Below are 18,229 nucleotides of genomic sequence, written 5' to 3'. Positions count from 1 at the left end.
GGGTGATCTGGGGGGTGATCTGGGGGGACACCCTCCCCCTCCCTCGCCTCCTCCTCCTCGGGCACCATTGTTGTTGTGAGTGCTGAGGCGGCTCTGGTTCGTGAAGGACGCGCTCACTCCCTCACTCACTCCTCACTCACTCACTCAGAACCGAACCGAACCGAGGGCAGCGACGCACGACCCGAACCCGGGAGAGACACCAGAGAGCTGCGCACACTTCACTGCTGAGCGTCCCCGCGCGCACAGGTCCATTTTTATGGTGTGATCTCTGCCCTGTTTATGGAGCGTTGAGCGGCATCAGTGGACATTGTCCCCCCGGAACTGAGCTCCACAAGTCCGTCAGCTGTCGCTCCTGCTCCCGCCTGCTGGATGGATTTATAAAACGCGCGTTTATATTTTAAGTTTCTCGGCATTTCTTTTCTTTGGACCCGGGAAAGTTTCGAGTGTTGGAACTAAAGCCCACAAATGAGGATATTGAGTCGCGTCGAGCGGGACGTGGAGTGATTCCCCCCGTGGAGCCAGTCCTGCGTGGGGACCCCCAGGAGAAGGTGGGTGAATACAACTTTACACAGCTGCTGCTTGTTCAACTGCTCCATTCATTCTTAAAACAATAATACACTGCAGACTGTGTCCTTGTCTTTAAACTAAAACCTATAGAAATAACAACATGAGCCATAAATACGCTTTTTTGTGCAAACTTTCTTTTTTTTTAATTCATTCTAAACGTTTCTAAATGAAGTTTTTTCCCATGATTCAATCCGATAAATAATTCTATGGACTCAAGTGTGATTATAAATCAGTGTGTGTGTCTAATCTTCTCACACACTGCCAGATATATCCAATCAAATGTTGTGTTGAGAAGAACTCACGACATAAACACAACTAAAACAATTTAAATCAATAAAGTTCCACCTAAACTTTTGAGACGTTGAACCTTCTCTTCTGCATGATGGTGTCTTCATAGAGTTGGAAGCTCTTCAGTCTCCACACTCATTAATGCAAAAAAATACTGTTCAATTCTGTTTGAAATGTGTCTGAAACGTGTGGGTTTTGTTTGAAAAAAACAAGCCTCGACGTTAAAGACAAGCGAGTCTCTGGAGTGTTGCTCGTGAGCGCAGGTCCAGCTATAATCCAGGAGGACAGTTGCCGGTCGGAGCTTCTATTCAAGTGATGTAATGAAGACGAGCGCAGAATTCAGGAGAAGGTCGAGAAGTGACGAGAGTAATGTGTTTGGCAGCAGCAGTCGCGCAGCCTGCCAGCAGAATTAGCAGCGGCAGAAGAAAAATGTTCCAGTACTTAATTGAGAAATAATACGTTTCATTCACAAACCCAGAGTGTGTGTCTGTGTGTGTGCGTCTGTGTGTGTGTGTGTGTCCTGCATGTGTGCACTCCGGGGTCTGGCGCCGGCACGCCGTCGGGACGACTGCCCCACAAACTGAATCATTGTTCGACCACTTCATCGCTTCAGGGAATCTTGCGGCAGAAACGTGAACTTATTGACAAACACGTCTCGGAACATTTGTGCGACCTCCCGAGGTCTTATCAGCCCCAACGCTCCTGCGCTCAGATTCTGGGGCTTCCTGGCAAGTTTCAAGTGTTTTCTTCGAAGGGGGCTCATTATCCCGGGGCCAGACCGAGCGCCATCCATTGACAAACAACAGGCGGTGACAGTCCTGCTCCTTATTCATGAGGAGAGTCTGGACCATGTAGGCTGGACGAGCGGGACAGTTAGACGTCGCTCAGGACCACCGTCTGCTCTTTGACGGCTCACTTGACCAACTCTCTTGCTTTCTTTGCAGCAGGATCTAGATTCGTGGATTTCCTCTCTGCGGCTGCAAATGCCCGAGTCGGGAGTGTGAAGCCAACGCCAGGCTTGGAGAGTTCGCCTCTACACCTCTACACCTCGTCCAGAAGATGGCCGGCGTGTGCTTGCTGTGCGTCCTCCTGCTGTGCTGCAGGGCTTCGTCCAGATCCAGCGACGACGGAAGAACTCCAGGTAAGAAAGAACTGGACTCGCGCCGAACAACCTTGAACCATCATTCAATGAAACGCTATCTGATCTAAGAACACAAACAGATATTGTGAGAGAAGCGTCACCTGGAGTCTAAATATACCTGCAGGTGGTGAAAACACAGACACAGATTAGTTGCCTTCTGAGAGGTTCTTGGCAGCTGATCTCAGGCGAGCGTCCAAGCGTGAGGCGGAGGAAGTGGACGTGACAGAAGATGACAGAGAGCACGCAGTCGGAAGGAAAGAAAAAGCTACAAGTGTTTTTCTGCTGTAAACTGCGCTACCTGATCCGTCCCGGGCCCCGGGGCTCGGAAGTGGAGAGCGGTTGCGTGACAGCTGAGGCGGGCGAGGGTCTCGCTCACAAACAGCTACTGTACATGAAACCCCTTGAACATGTTCCTCCGTCGGCTCAGGAGACTCCTCTCAGGGCACATTAAAGCTGGTTCATTCTGTTAGAAAAGTGTCGACCGATGACAGACGACGCAGATTGACGCTCACGGGCATCAAGTACAGAAGCTTTTCTTTCTCCGTGGCCCCCACTTTGTTGTGAGGGGGGGCAGGTGAGGCCAGCCAGGGCTTGCTCCTCAGACTCATGTCTGCAGGAAAAACTCCTCTCAGGTCTATTTACAAGAGAGGCAAACCTGATAAGAGGATCTCGGGGTCATAAAAGCTGCATCTATGGAGACGTTCTGGTGACCCCGAATGGCTCCTGGAAGTCACTTCATTGATCATCATTGATCAGATCAACAGGCTTTTTATCCAGATGAACAAAAACTGCCTGCTGGGGTCAAATAATGAGATAAAAGTGTGTTTCTGTTGTGGCAGCGGTGTAGACGTAGCCTTGAGCTCTCTTGGTTTTCACTTCAGCAAATTGTTTGTGAATCAGTGGGAAGCATTTCTGAAAACATCTGTAGTATTTATACACATCAGAACGGTGCTGTGGACTGAGGTAATCTCTGCAAATAATTCTTTATCTCGCTCTGTTTTGGAATCGTGTCGCAACTTGAAGGGCTTCGAGTCAAAATAAATCACGGCAAATATAATTATACTTTATATAGAACGCCGTTTACCGCCTACAGACAGACTCTGGAATCAGATGTTTGTACTGTTCCCTGGGAGGGGAAAACTTCACAGACACTGAGGTGGAACTTTCCTAGAGGCGTCCGTGTCTCAAAGTGCAAAGGTGACGTTGATAGATCGCTGCCAAAAATACTGTGTTTGTGGGAGGAAATCAGCTGAGCTGATATAGTTCTAAACGCATATATGATGAAACTGACATACATTCCACAAGCTGTTTCCAAATCCTTGGCACCGGCTGCTTTCCAAAGTGGGCCCCACTGGCAGCCCACCCGGTCGACTCATGGGTTTGTTTGTGTTTTACTTTGGGTTTTGTTTGCCCCCTCGCCTCTGGTTGACAATTCACACTCGACCGCAGGTTCGACTGCAGGGCACCGGCTCTGCAAGTTCATTAGCATGGTCGTAATCGTGCGTGTGCTTTATCTCGGCTTTTATTGCGGCCCATTGGCTGCGCTGGGCTCAAGATTGCCCCATTAGAGGCCGTTTGCTGCTTTTCCATTGTTGCATAAAACCGCTCTTGTTGGAAAACATTGACTCGCTGCTGTCACATGGTTGAATAAAAAACAAGGCAATGAATCACTGGATCTTTCTTAAACCAGGTCAAAAGAGTCAGTAGCTATAACCGTCTTTATTCAATTGTTATGGATTATTATCATATTAATAATTAACCCCGTCATAACATGGTTCGTCATGTTCTCTTGAAACACAAAAATATACTTAGTTAACAGTGTTTGCCACAGCAAATGGCAAAAGGAGGACGTCTTGTTGTTATCAACACAACGTTTGCTTAATCTAATCAATGTCAACACAGGTGACCTGGACCAACAAACAGCTTATTGTAGCCCTTAAATGTTAGCGTGGGCACTTTAGGACGATCAGAATCTCTGAGTCTGGCACAAACAAAGATGTGTAGCGAGTAGGACGATGGAAAAGGTAGATGGGATGGCGTGACCTCTTCTTCTACTGGTCCTCATTAGTGAGGAGGCCGGCCTCTCACCACGTCAAGAAACAGATTACCTTTTCAAGAAACATTAGCAGGAAGCAATCACAGCCAAAATTGCTTCAGAAAATTGCCTGTTCTGACTGAGTGAGCTGTAAGTGGCTCAACAAGGTGCACATGTGCGACTATGATTCAGTGGAGTATGAATGGACAAGTGACGCACAAACCATCTGCCGAACCATTAACGCTGATCATTTGTTTGCTTAAAGATTCTGGACCTGGATAAAATATTTCTCTTTTGTGTTTTTTTTTCCCTTTAGATCCCCGGGTCCCGAGGCCTTTGATCATTCCAGGTTACCCTGAAAACACCACAGTTCTTGTGGGGAGTCAGGCAAAACTGGTGTGTAAAGTTCACCGACCCATCTCTACTAAAGTTCAATGGCTAAGATGTGACACCAGCGGGACGGACAAGAGTCAGGGAGGACAGCCCCGCCTGAGGCCGCTGACGGTACAGATAGAAGTTTCTAATCAGAACGCATAAGTTAAGTTTTGTTGTCTTAACCCACTCTCCGTGTATGCAGCCCCTGCAGAGCAATGCTTCCAAGGTCAACACCTTGCATCTATCCAACGTCACCCTGGAAGATGGTGGAGAGTATATCTGCCTTGCAGAGAGCAACCACGGGGGAAAGACAGTACAAGCCATGCAGTCCGCTTGGCTAGTGGTTCTTCCTGGTACAATCTTCCTCAAAACTGCTGCAGAAATCCCCTCAGGTAAGAAGGTCATAAATAGTAGAAATAGGGTGTTCTCTTTAAAAAAGGCTTGAACCTGCAAATCGAAATAACATCTGTGTAAACATCTAAAGAGGTCTTCTTGCGTGGCTGCCATCACACCCTTGGATGACCAGTGATCCTGAACAACCTCTCAGATTTTTGGTCTCAGGCCACTGCCACACTGTAACATGTTCATTAGCTTAAGTGTCTCCTCCCTCGGGTTCTTCTTCACTGGATTGAGTAAAGCAAGGTTGTTAACTCGATCTCTTAAAGTTCTGTAAAAACCCACAGTGGATTGAAGAAGGAGGCGGTGGGTAGAAGAGGGTTCTGTGGTTAGGATTTCTTGTCTCCAAAGTCAGACGAGCTTCTGTGTGGGGCTTTGACAAACATCTGGATCTGAAAGATACTGTCTTTTCAACAGATGTTCTTGAAGATCAGAATGAGGACACCACCGAGCACCTTCTCCTAGAGCCAGGCAACATCTTGAAGCTGCGCTGTGACATGACTACCAAGCCTGGCATGGCTGTCAACTGGTACAAAGAGGGAACGAGGATCACGCCTACGCCCCGCGTTCAGATCCGTGGCACCATTATGGAGATAACAGATGTCACGTATGAGGACTCTGGTGTTTACATCTGTGTTCTCAGAGGCGCCAAAGAGCCAGTGAGAAACTTCACAATCACTGTGGCCGGTGAGGATTTAGACAGAGTTGCAAAAACAAACAGGATTGTTATGATCATTATTTTCATGATACTTTTATAGACGCACTGGGTTCAGGCGATGATGATGAAGATGACGGCCTGGACGACTCATCCACTGAGGCAGAAAATGACCAGGTTTACTTCTCCAGAGGTCCCTACTGGACGCACACCCAACGAATGGATAAGAAGCTGTATGCGGTTCCAGCAGGAAACACAGTGAAGTTTCGTTGTCCAGCCATGGGCAGCCCGATGCCAAGCATCCGCTGGCTCAAAAATGGACGAGAGTTCAGAGGAGAACATCGAATTGGGGGTATAAAGGTAAGAAGGAAGACTTAATCCTAAACAAAGGTACTATGGACGGTTCCTAACTCTTTCTTTTTTTCAGCTAAGACATCAGCATTGGAGCCTGGTGATGGAGAGTGTTGTGCCTTCAGACAGAGGAAACTACACCTGCCTTGTGGAAAATAGACATGGCTCCATTGCTCACAGCTACGTCCTGGATGTCTTAGGTAAGATGGTTAGGATTTGACTTAAGATGATAATGTGCTTTTGTGAATTATTATCAAGCAAGTAAAATGATCCAATACTCATATGCAATGAGTCGACTGGCAGTATTAATTGTAGTTGCGGGAACACTCATTAGCCAGCACTTGAAAAAGCATTACACTCTCAAATGTCGGATAATCAGGGGTGAGTAGAAGGTGACAGGGGAGCCTGGCGTCGGCTTTGGCAGGCAGGAAGTGGACGGTCAGCAATCCAGTCCAGTTTTCTACCCGACCTGTGACAGCAGATTGAGGAGGGCTGCGGGTTGTTTGTTCGTTTGTTCGCCGTTCGTCCACAGCAGGGTCAGTTTCCGTCCCCGTCAACGGGGGGAGAGAACTAACGAGACAAATAACGAGATCAGAGAGCGAGAGTAACCGCAGATCAAAGAGACCCTGGCAACCAGCTGACAACAAGCCACGCTAATGGAAGTGATTTCTGGTGGAGAATGTCATTTCCTGTTCCTTTGCCAAGAACAAAAAAAATCAGTCAAATTGACAACTATTGGCTATTTCAGGAAGTTTGTTTACAAAGCAGAAATGTTTGCAGACTGTCCAAAGGTCAAGTATTCTGTTGGATCGAGCTCAAACTAGGGGCCTCGTTGTCTGCCGACACAGAGTTCTGGTCAGAGGGCCAGATTGGAAAATCAGAGTTGAACCACTTCATTAGCATAGAGCACAATACGCCCTATTTATTGTGCTAACTTTGCTAATCTCACTCATCACCTCTTCCCACAACAGAACGCTCACCTCACAGGCCGATCCTGCAGGCCGGACTCCCGGCCAACACCACAGCAGTCGTCGGCACTGACGTCCGATTTCACTGCAAGGTCTACAGTGATGCTCAGCCGCACATTCAATGGCTCAAACACATCGAGAGGAACGGTAGTCGCTACGGCCCTGACGGAACACCCTACGTTCAAGTTCTCAAGGTGGGTTGAGTACACCTTTGTCGTTTATTCTTACTTCATCGTCCGTTGTTCTGCAACAAGAATCATATTCCCTTCATTTTTTGTTCATAGACTGGCAGTCTGAACATGTCAGAAGTTGAGGTACTTTACCTGTCCAAAGTGTCCATGGAGGATGCCGGCGAGTACACCTGTCTGGCTGGAAATTCCATTGGTTTCGCTCATCAATCTGCTTGGCTCACTGTTATTTCGGGTAAGTCAAATAAAATCATTCAACACTTGAAACAAATCTGCTCGTAACAATAACATTTTCCACCTTCTGCCCCCTCAGAGGAAGAAGCCGCTGATGCAATGGACACCATGGAAACCAAATACACAGATATCATCATCTATGCTTGTGGTTTCCTGGCCTTGATCATGGCCATCATCATAGTGGTGCTGTGTCGAATGCAAGTCCACCCACGGAGAGAGCCTTTCGATGCTCTACCTGTACAAAAACTTTCCAAGTTCCCTCTTCGCAGACAGGTGTGTGTGACTTAAGAGATATTCCTATTATTTCCGACAGTCTACTGAAGGATTCACCCTCACTTTTTTCCTTACAGTACTCTGTGGATTCCAACTCATCTGGAAAGTCCAGTGCGTCTCTAATGAGAGTGGCTCGGCTTTCTTCGAGCTGTTCTCCGATGCTGGCTGGTGTAATGGAGTTCGAGTTGCCCTATGACCCAGACTGGGAGTTTCCAAGAGAGAAGTAAGACATGGATCCAGAAAAAAGTCATATTTTAAGGATCATTTGGGTCAAATTTCTCGTTGAGGTTTACGGTGGATCCGTTCAGGCACCATGTGTGTATTTCAATCAGTTCCTATTTGGTTTCTGAGTTCCGGACAGTAATTACCCAAAATATATTTTTGACTTTGCTAGAAGTAGGTTTTAAGTAACAAAAGCCCTCAATTATGGTTCTGCTCTGTTTTCATTTGGATCTACTCATGCTATATTTTCTTTCATTTTGTTTCCAGCTTAACATTAGGGAAACCTTTGGGAGAAGGCTGCTTCGGTCAAGTGGTGAGAGCGGACGCTTATGGTCTCAACAAGGACGCCCAAGATCAGGCCAACACCGTGGCGGTGAAGATGCTAAAAGGTGCCATTTCACGACAGAAGAGATCAAACACATGTCTGGCGTCTACTTTTCTAAATACTTGACTGCACCTCTAGATGATGCGACGGACAAAGACCTGGCAGACCTCATATCAGAGATGGAGCTGATGAAGGTGATGGACAAACATAAGAACATCATCAATCTTCTAGGAGTCTGCACTCAAGACGGTAAGCCATTGATGTTCCAGTACAAACAAAAGTCATGATTATCTTATCTACGTAAAAAATGAAGGCAATTCCAATGAGTGGTATTCTTGACCTTCTTTATCTCAAATCCTTCTTCAAGCCAGTCACACACATAATTAGCTCTTGAGCTTCAGGCCACAAGTTAGAATAACACTCTTGTAATTTAAAATCCTCTAGGCCCCCTGTACGTCCTGGTGGAATACGCTTCTAAAGGGAGTCTTCGGGAGTATCTACGAGCACGTCGTCCTCCAGGCATGGACTACACCTTTGATGTCACGAAGGTCCCAGAAGAGCAACTCACCTTCAAAGACTTGCTGTCTTGTGCCTATCAGGTGGCCAGAGGGATGGAGTACCTGGCTTCAAAAAGGGTATGTCATGGTTATTAGAACAGATTCTACAGGTTTTGCTTAAATTACAATCTTGTGTTTTGGCATCACAATAAGGTGGTAGATCACCTGATCAGCATCTTCAGTCCAAGTGGCTTCATCAAGTTTCTACTCGACTAGCTCGTGCCCCTGTTGCTTTCCTTTGTTTATATTCTTACATGTCACCAGACTTCTTTGTCCACGGGCCAGTGTCCCAGACAGGCATGACATAGTGTAGAGCGGTTGAAGCTCTACCTCTGTTTACTTTTTCCATCCATCTGTCTGTCCCTCCATCTCAGCCTTTGTCCTTTTTAGCGCTGCCATAAATCTGTTAGCAAACAGACAGCGAAGCCGTCGTCTGGGTGCAGGCATCGGATTTCTGGCTCTACGGCCTCCGAAGAATGCAGGAGTCTAAACCTAACCCTCCATTACGAGGAGACCCGCAAACCGAGTCTGGTTCATTTTGCGCATTGCCACAAATCCCACGTCTATTTCGAATGAAAACCAAAATAAACTTAATGACATCCATTCAATGTGGGCTCACACTGCCTCTATTTTCTCCTTCTCTCCGGCTTCTTTTCCCGCAAACTCCTACTCGGCTATAAAAAGATGTTTCAATATTGTTGCATTAACTAAAGTGAGGCATTCCTTGTTCGTTTTGAGGGACTGTTTTACATCCAGCTTTTATAACTTTTGAGAATATGAAACAAGCAACTGTTCGAGTGAGACGACATGAAGCGACGAATGGAAAACTAACTTCTTTGAAGTGAAACACCACCAAAGCTACGACAGTCGTTGACGTTCCCTCTCTCTCTCCTGGCAGTGCATCCACAGAGATCTGGCGGCCAGAAACGTCCTGGTGACAGAAGACAACGTGATGAAGATCGCCGACTTTGGTCTCGCCAGAGGAGTCCACCAGATCGACTACTACAAGAAAACAACCAATGTGAGCAAAACTAACTTGGATCGTGTTGGCCAGACGTTCAGTCTGCACTACACCTTTTTACACCTAGAAGTTTGAAGAAAAGGACGTTTGTGGGCAATAGTTCCTCAGATGAAATAGTTCTTGAAACAGTTTTTTATATTTACAAATGGAGGACTGGGTATTATGACAGGTCTTGAAGTGTCAGTTTGACAGAAGTTGTTCTAATATTCTTGGTATGGTTCCTTCAGGGACGGTTGCCAGTGAAGTGGATGGCACCCGAAGCCTTGTTCGATCGAGTCTACACACATCAGAGCGACGTGTAAGTTCAAGCATTTTATTCCCAATAATCCTCCTGTATTTAAGAGTTCTTACCCTTTGTTTTCAATCGTCAGCTGGTCGTTTGGCGTTCTCATGTGGGAAATCTTCACACTTGGTGGTTCACCATATCCTGGTATTCCTGTTGAGGAACTCTTCAAGCTTCTGAAGGAAGGACATCGTATGGACAAACCCTCCAACTGTACCCACGAACTGTGAGTAGCAGCCTTGAGACGTGACCTGGAGGAACCTTGGACATGTGATCTAAATGTGCGTCCATACTTCCTGCAGCTACATGATGATGCGAGAGTGTTGGCACGCCGTTCCCACACAGAGGCCGACGTTCAAGCAGCTGGTGGAAGAGCTGGACAAAGTTCTGCTGTCGATCTCTGATGAGGTGAGAGAAATAACTGCAGTTTTAATTCAAGCTTTAATAGAAATCAAACCTTTTCAATGTGTAGCTTTTATCTTAGTTATGGTATCTTCAGCTTCTGCAACACATCCAGAAAGCCTGGTTACACTTTCGATCTGAGTCAACCAACCATAAGTCTAGCCAGGAAAAGTTATTATTTTCTTTCTGGTGATTAGTGCATCAGTTCATCTTGAGATTCATTGTATTTTTATCATTTCACAAACTGCATCTCGTAGTGTTGCATCTTTCGACAAAGTTATATTGATTCTCTTAAAACGTAGAAGATCAACATTTATTCTTCTGCATTGTTGATTCTCAGAAGGTGTAACTTACAAATACCACTTGTGTCTCCCCCAGTACTTGGACCTGTCCACGCCCTTCGAGCAGTACTCCCCGTCATGTGAAGATACTTCGAGTTCATGCTCCTCAGACAACGACTCTGTTTTCACCCACGATGCCTTGTCCACTGACCCCTGCCTCCTGCCGCTCCGGTAGACTCTTACAGACGCGAACTGAAGCCAGGACCACCTACCGGAGGTCCCTTTTGAACCTTCATCCAGGGTCAGAAGGACCCGCGTGGTAAGCCGTCGAGGGTGTTTACACAAACTTTGTCATTCGTACACGGAGCACTGAGGCCAGCGGGCCTCGAAACAAGAAACCCACAGTCGCTCTCAGCTTTGCCACAGATGCACGACGCTTACGTTGGGAAACAGCGGCACTAAACACAGCAGGAGCTTCTCTTTCAATCCCCTCCGCGGAGGACGAACGACTCCACCCTCGAGGCTCGTGATAAAGAACTTTAAATAAAAGATTTATTTTGCTATGATAAGAAACTGACTGTTAAATATAAATCTCTCTATATAAGATTATTTTACTTTTTGTGTTGCTTATTTAAAATAAAGTCTTAAATCTCAGGATGTCAAGTGCTAAAAGTTTCGTAGTGGCGGCGATTTCCTGTGAATATATTAGAATATCAAGATATTGTAATGTACATATCAACCACAGCAAAATTGTCTTTTCATAAATTATTCTGAATGATGCTAAATATGAAGGTTTTAATGTTTTAAGGTCAGTTTCTCACTTGCTTTGTTAATATTCAATGGAGGATTTCAATATTTCCACGACATGTTTGATTTACTGGACTGTATGAAGAACATCTGCAGCAGTAAGAACTGTGTGTCTGGGGATCCTCGGCTGAACGTGAAGCTACTGAACCACCGACGTGTCGAACTCGATCTCACACTGTATCGTTCCAGTTTCATTTCAATTCTCTTTGTCAAAAGTTTACAACAAAATGTTTTTGTGAAGAAAAGCTCATCACGCCATGTATGAAGTGGATGCGTTACAGATGTCTCGCCTTCTATCCAACTGTATTCTCGCCTCATGGCCCAGAGACGGGGTGACCGGGGAGGGACTCGTCCTCAAAGGAGGGGCGACTCTGTGGGGAGCGGGTCCGAGCCCACTGTCACTGCAGACAAGAGGAGCAGGGGGAGGGTGTGGTTACACACTGAATGTGAAAGCCAGTGTGATTGATTTCAAATAGAAGATGGGGTTGAGGGGGTGGGGGGGGGGGGGGGGTCCCCTCTATTGTCTGTGCTAACCCTTCACCCAACCCAATCTGTTGGCGAGGGCTCCTCAGGTCTGCAGCCGGGCCGGACAATGAAGGCTTTTGCAGGCATAATGGGTGTGACTGTGGACCAGAGGGAATTTCGGGGTCGCTGGTGAGGGGATAGCTTGTGCTTGTGTGCAAATGAAGAGACTCTTATTATGTAAATTCCTCCTCTTCTCCCAACAAATGCCCCCCATCTTTATCCCCAGTAGCCATCTTTTAAATGACAAATCTTAATTCAGGCTCGGCGCTGCCTCCCAGGCCAGCTGCAGACACAGGAGCTGCTCGACGTCATCTCCACGTCCATCTGCTCCTCACCCTCGTCTCAAGCTCTTACGTTCACTCGCGTCTTCACATTCCGGGAACTTCCTGTTCCAGAAACAATCGCAGCGTTCCTACGTGTCCTCGAGAGAATTATTTTAGAAATATCTAATTTATTTGTTCATGTTTTTATATGAAATAAAGTATAATTTTAAATGATGAACGACTTTTTCCTCATTGTTGAGCAATTTCCAGCAGGTCTTGTGTTCCCAGTGGATTCTGGGGAACTTTCCACAGATGGAATGAGTGGTGACTGTGTAGGTGTGTTCGTTCTACCATGTAAAAACATAACGTACATAAACAAGGTTTATAGTTTACTGTAAATTCAGATGCAATTGACTCATTGTTTCTAACTGCAACAAAAACTCAAACCTTCTTAAAGTGGGAAAAACATCTTTACAAATAATCCAGAATACACAGCATTGTGTTGCATTTGTGAGTCTTGAGTGAGTCTTTATTTTTGGATTACGCTCCATGGTTTGAAACATTCGATAATATCAATAGTAATTGTCAGAAGTAAATATATTCTATGAATACCTTAAGAAATGAATGAATGACTTTTCAACGACTCGTGTTATACGTACTCTGTTTGTTGTGTAATATCTGTTGAAATACTTAATGTGTGCTCCTCTGTGTGTCCTTGTACATGTGTGCATTTGTGTGTGTGTGTGTGTGGTCCAGAGGTCAGTGTGCAGTAGAAAGGCCGTTAAACATTACACAGTCATAAACAGTTTCCTCACAGTGACTGACGTTTAATTGATCAGTGATCGAATCTGTTGGATCAACTCTCTGTTGCATATATGTCTTATGATGTGTGTGTGTGTGTGTTTGTGTGTACATATTTGTACAGTACTTGTGTGTGCCTGTGTGTGTGCATGCATGAATGTGTGTGAGTGCATTTGCAGACATAGATTTATTTAAATGTAAATAAGTAAGTAATATGCATTTGTGTTTGCATATGTGTGTGTGTGTGTGTGCATACATATATGTGTGTGTGTGCATATATGTATTTGTGTGTGCATGCTAATGTGTTTGTGCATGCTAATGTGTGTGTGTCTTATATGTGTGTGTGTGCATTTATCTGTGTGTGTGTGTGCATGCATGTGTGTGTGTGTGCATTTATGTGTGTGCGTGTGTGTGCATGCATGTGTGTGTGTGTGCATTTATGTGTGTGCGTGTGTGTGCATGCATATGTGTTTGTGTGTATGTGTCTGTGCATGCTAATGTGTGTGTCTGACATGTGTGCATGTGTGCAAATATGTGTGTTTGTGTGCACATAAATGTTTGTTCCTGATGTGTGTGTGTGTGTGCATTTATGTGTGTGTGTGAGTGCAAATAGGTTTTTATTTGTGCATGCACGCGTTTTGTGGGTGGCATGTGTGTGTGTGGGTGTGTGTGTGTGTGTGTGTGTGTGTGTGTGTGTGTGTGTGTGTGTGTGTGTGTGTGTGTGTGTGTGTGTGTGTGTGTGTGTGTGTGTGTGTGTGTGTGTGTGTGTGTAAATCGATTGGCTGGATGTCATTAGTTTTGCAGATGATTGAGCAACAACTTGACCTTCAACATCTTGTTCTTGTTTCTCGTTTTGACGACTCGTCGGTTCATACGTTGGCAGTCGAGCGCCGGATGCTGAACGTTTCATTAAAATAATTGAATCCCATCAAAATCCACCACAAATAGTGAAGCACATACGTACACAACAACATGTGCGAGTCAGGCCATGACGTCCACGACTCTCATGTCTACCAGAGTCGTCTGGTTCTATCCAAACTTCTGCCGGAGAAACATTGTCAGATCATCATTGAATCAGTTCCTTCTTCCTAACATGGAGGACAGAGACGTCACGAGGGTGAAGACGATTGATGGACCATAAAAAGACACACACACGTTTATACTCAGACCACACAGCGAGCGCCCGAGAGATAAAACACACTCTGCGACACACAATCATGTCCACACACAGTCCGATGCAACACACACACACACACACTCACTTCAAACGACGGCACTAACTGGGATCACTGCCACCCTCTCCTCCCTCCTCTTGACCTCCGACCTCCATCTCGTCATTCCTCTGTCCTGCCGTCTCTCCCTCTTCAGGCGTCTGTCTTTCATCTGTCGCACACTTTCATTGAAACACAACACTTGATATGTCAATCAGAGCGAGAGGGTTTCACTGACTTCAATTCATATGAACAACATCATGATTTTAAACTATATTTGTAAATATTCCACAAACTAGTGTCTGGTCTACAATGAAGTCAAAGATAAACAAATACTGTTGTTTCTTAACTTGTGATCATTTATTCTTTAGTCGAAACAATCACGGCTACACAGGAGACAACACAACTTTAAAGCATCGCATTAATTGATTTACTCCTGATGGTCCAGCTCAGCTGCGTCGCGGCCTACTCCCATCAGTGTGTGGTTGCGTGTGTGTGACTGGATGAACTTAAGCTCTAAATGAGTAACATTCACCATTAAAGACGAACGACCTCAATAAATAAGAAACTGATACACAACTTGAACCACAAACACAACATGTGTCACGATGACAACAACCACAGCAACAACTAGTTAAAGTGAACTATGGTTGTTCACGTCAATCATTAACCCAACTATGAATGTCACCACAACCGCAATAACAACTTTCACTACTAAGACTATTCGTTTATCATTTACCACTGACTCCTGGAGGGGGGGGGGGGGTGCAGTTCATACACACAGAGTTTGTGTATGAACTATGAGAGGAAACCGGAGTACCCGGAGTAAACCCAAAGCAAGCAGGGAGAGAATATAAAGTTTGCCTGAAGCTGGAAGTGAACCAGCAACAACATCATCTTACTACTTCTATCCTAAAGTACGTGTATCACAACAATTACACAACATGTGTGACGCAACAACTATTGCAACACAAACCTCAACTCTGACCATAACAACAACAACAAAAACAAGTCAAATCTCACAACTACACACATTCTCAGAGCAGGAGTTTCAAATGATCTGGATTGTAGTTAATGTGGTTTGATATTATTGTGTGTGTGTGTGTGTGTGTGTGTGTGTGTGTGTGTGTGTGTGTGTGTGTGTGTGTGTGTGTGTGTGTGTGTGTGCGTGTGTGTGTGTGTAAAAGAGAGAGAGGACAATTGTATGCTGCTCTACTTTATCTGTTGACCTCCGGAAGTATTTGGGATTGTGTCCACACAAACACACACAGTGGGTGATAAGGCCAGGAAGAGTGTGTGGACACAGGATGTTGTGTTAACACTGGGACAACAGGAGAGCAGGTTATCACACACACACACACACACACACACACACACACGCACACACACAGCAGAGGGACATGTGGACTGAGACGAGGGTCAATCACACACACACTCGTACTGTAGGAACGACGACGTACCAGAACTATCAGAGGTTCATAAAGATCCGGGTCTGGTACACAAAGATATAATGATATATATACATTTGATTCTATTTTTAGGGTGTGTGTATTCACAGGTGTGTGTATTCACAGGTGTGTGCACAGGTGTGTGCGTGCACGGGTGTCTTCTTCTGATCACCCAGGGTCGGGTCGAGGGGGCAGCAGCTTCAGAAGGAGTTCCAGACTTTTGTTCTTCAGTTCTTCCCGGAGGACCCTGAAGTGTTCCCGGACCAGAGGAGTCACAGTCCCTCCAGCATGTCCTGGGTCTGCCCCGTGTCCTCCTCCCGGTGGGACCACTCACCAGCGAGACGTCCAGGAGACATTCTGACCAGATCTTAAGTGACTTCTCCGAGACCTTCTCTCGCTGTGAGTCCAGACTTTCTTGTTCTTTGAGTCACGAACAGCCGCTCATGATCACAGGTGAAGGTAGGAACGATGTCTTTTAGCTCAGCTCTCTTTTCACCGACACACATCATGGCCTGCACGACTGTCGACTCCTTCTTCCCTCGCTCAGACCCCGAGACGGTTCAACTCCCTGGTCAGGATCTCGTCCCCAGAGAACACGCCAGACCTTGTTCCGACTGAGAACCATGGACTCAGATTCAGAGCTGACGGTCCCGATGATTCGCACCTGGATGTTCCGGCGAGAGTCGAAGGTCACAGTTCCGATGAAGCCAAGTGTGTTTTGTATTTACGCATGCAGGGGATTCTGCAACAGGACGGCTCATGTGACCCCCGACCCCTAACCCCTGCCCCCCCGCCCGGGGTCTACAGTTCCTCCTCACACACGTGAGGTGATGGTGACGATCTACGAGAAGATGTCACTGAATCAAATAAATAAACCGGCCATCACTGTTCCGAGCCCCTAACAAGCGTACCAGGCTCCCACAAGGGGCCACATTACTGGGCCCCCCTCCGCCGTCCCCCCTGCAGCCGACTGGCCCTCATTATTTATTGCTCTGTAAGTTCTGCAGACTAATTGATTTGGCTCGGCTCTCAGGCTGCAGGGAGACAGGAAGTTAACAGTGAATGAAAATCTGTGTTTGAATGCAGACGTGAGAACACAAGTTTTACTGAGTTACTTCAACCACGTCTATATATAATAAATATATTATATCAACTGTCGTTATTATTAAAAACACTCGTATTAATTCCATGTTTATTTATTTGATTTTAACGATTAGGAGTGTGTATGATATACGTATCACGATACAAAGATACCATGTATAGTGATGTATAGTGATAGTGTAGTAACAAGTATATATGTGTAGTATTGTCCAGTACTTGAGTCTGGTGTTGTGATAGTGTAGTGACAAGTTTATATGTGTCGTATTGTCCAGTACTTGAGTCTGGTGTAGTGATAGTGTAGTAACAAGTATATATGTGTAGTATTGTCCAGTACTTGACTCTGGTGTTGTGATAGTGTAGTAACAAGTTTATATGTGTAGTATTGTTCAGTACTTGAGTCTGGTGTAGTGATAGTGTAGTAACAAGTATATATGTGTAGTATTGTCCAGTACTTGACTCTGGTGTTGTGATAGTGTAGTAACAAGTATATATGTGTAGTATTGTCCAGTACTTGACTCTGGTGTTGTTATAGTGTAGTAACAAGTATATATGTGTAGTATTGTCCAGTACTTGAGTCTGGTGTTGTGATAGTGTAGTAACAAGTATATATGTGTAGTATTGTCCAGTACTTGAGTCTGGTGTTGTGATAGTGTAGTAACAAGTATATATGTGTAGTATTGTCCAGTACTTGACTCTGGTGTTGTGATAGTGTAGTAACAAGGATATATGTGTAGTATTGTCCAGTACTTGACTCTGGTGTTGTGATAGTGTAGTAACAAGTATATATGTGTAGTATTGTCCAGTACTTGAGTCTGGTGTTGTGATAGTGTAGTAACAAGTATATATGTGTAGTATTGTCCAGTACTTGACTCTGGTGTTGTGATAGTGTAGTAACAAGTATATATGTGTAGTATTGTCCAGTACTTGACTCTGGTGTTGTGATAGTGTAGTAACAAGTATATATGTGTAGTATTGTCCAGTACTTGACTCTGGTGTTGTGATAGTGTAGTAACAAGTATATATGTGTAGTATTGTCCAGTACTTGACTCTGGTGTTGTGATAGTGTAGTAACAAGTATATATGTGTAGTATTGTCCAGTACTTGACTCTGGTGTTGTGATAGTGTAGTAACAAGTATATATGTGTAGTATTGTCCAGTACTTGACTCTGGTGTTGTGATAGTGGAGTAACAAGTATATATGTGTAGTATTGTCCAGTACTTGATTCTGGTGTTGCGATAGTGTAGTAACAAGTATATATGTGTAGTATTGTCCAGTACTTGACTCTGGTGTTGTGATAGTGTAGTAACAAGTATATATGTGTAGTATTGTCCAGTACTTGATTCTGGTGTTGCGATAGTGTAGTAACAAGTATATATGTGTAGTATTGTCCAGTACTTGAGTCTGGTGTTGTGATAGTGTAGTAACAAGTATATATGTGTAGTATTGTCCAGTACTTGATTCTGGTGTTGCGATAGTGTAGTAACAAGTATATATGTGTAGTATTGTCCAG

The 18,229-nt window shown here is 45.1% G+C and overlaps 1 protein-coding gene across 1 annotated transcript; it reads left to right on the top strand.

Moving 5' to 3' along the window:
* The first annotated feature begins 120 nt into the window (after positions 1–120).
* fgfr4 (fibroblast growth factor receptor 4) lies at positions 121–11,234 on the top strand. Its single transcript, XM_087806713.1, has 19 exons — positions 121–548; positions 1,800–1,996; positions 4,348–4,535; positions 4,609–4,798; positions 5,220–5,489; positions 5,561–5,817; positions 5,885–6,008; positions 6,780–6,970; positions 7,061–7,199; positions 7,278–7,471; positions 7,549–7,694; positions 7,961–8,082; positions 8,157–8,267; positions 8,463–8,653; positions 9,474–9,596; positions 9,824–9,894; positions 9,968–10,105; positions 10,182–10,287; positions 10,660–11,234. Exons 2-19 carry the CDS (start codon positions 1,915–1,917, stop codon positions 10,795–10,797), a joined length of 2,781 nt encoding a protein of 926 aa, XP_087662839.1. The 5' UTR covers positions 121–548; positions 1,800–1,914; the 3' UTR covers positions 10,798–11,234.
* The last annotated feature ends 6,995 nt before the right edge of the window (positions 11,235–18,229 follow it).

This window comes from Callionymus lyra, chromosome 14 (assembly GCF_982586985.1).
Source record: "Callionymus lyra chromosome 14, fCalLyr1.hap1.1, whole genome shotgun sequence".
NCBI classification, from domain to species: Eukaryota; Metazoa; Chordata; class Actinopteri; order Syngnathiformes; family Callionymidae; genus Callionymus; species Callionymus lyra.
This window is presented reverse-complemented; position numbering and strand designations above follow the sequence as displayed.

What these genes read in the sequence shown, in the direction of transcription:
- fgfr4 (XM_087806713.1), top strand. Translation starts at nt 1,915, where the DNA reads ATGGCCGGCGTGTGCTTGCTGTGCGTCCTCCTGCTGTGCTGCAGGGCT. An exon ending in GGCGGTGAAGATGCTAAAAG is followed by an intron (nt 8,083 to 8,156) that starts GTGCCATTTCAC and finishes CTGCACCTCTAG; the next exon opens with ATGATGCGACGGACAAAGAC. An exon ending in TCCAACTGTACCCACGAACT is followed by an intron (nt 10,106 to 10,181) that starts GTGAGTAGCAGC and finishes TACTTCCTGCAG; the next exon opens with CTACATGATGATGCGAGAGT.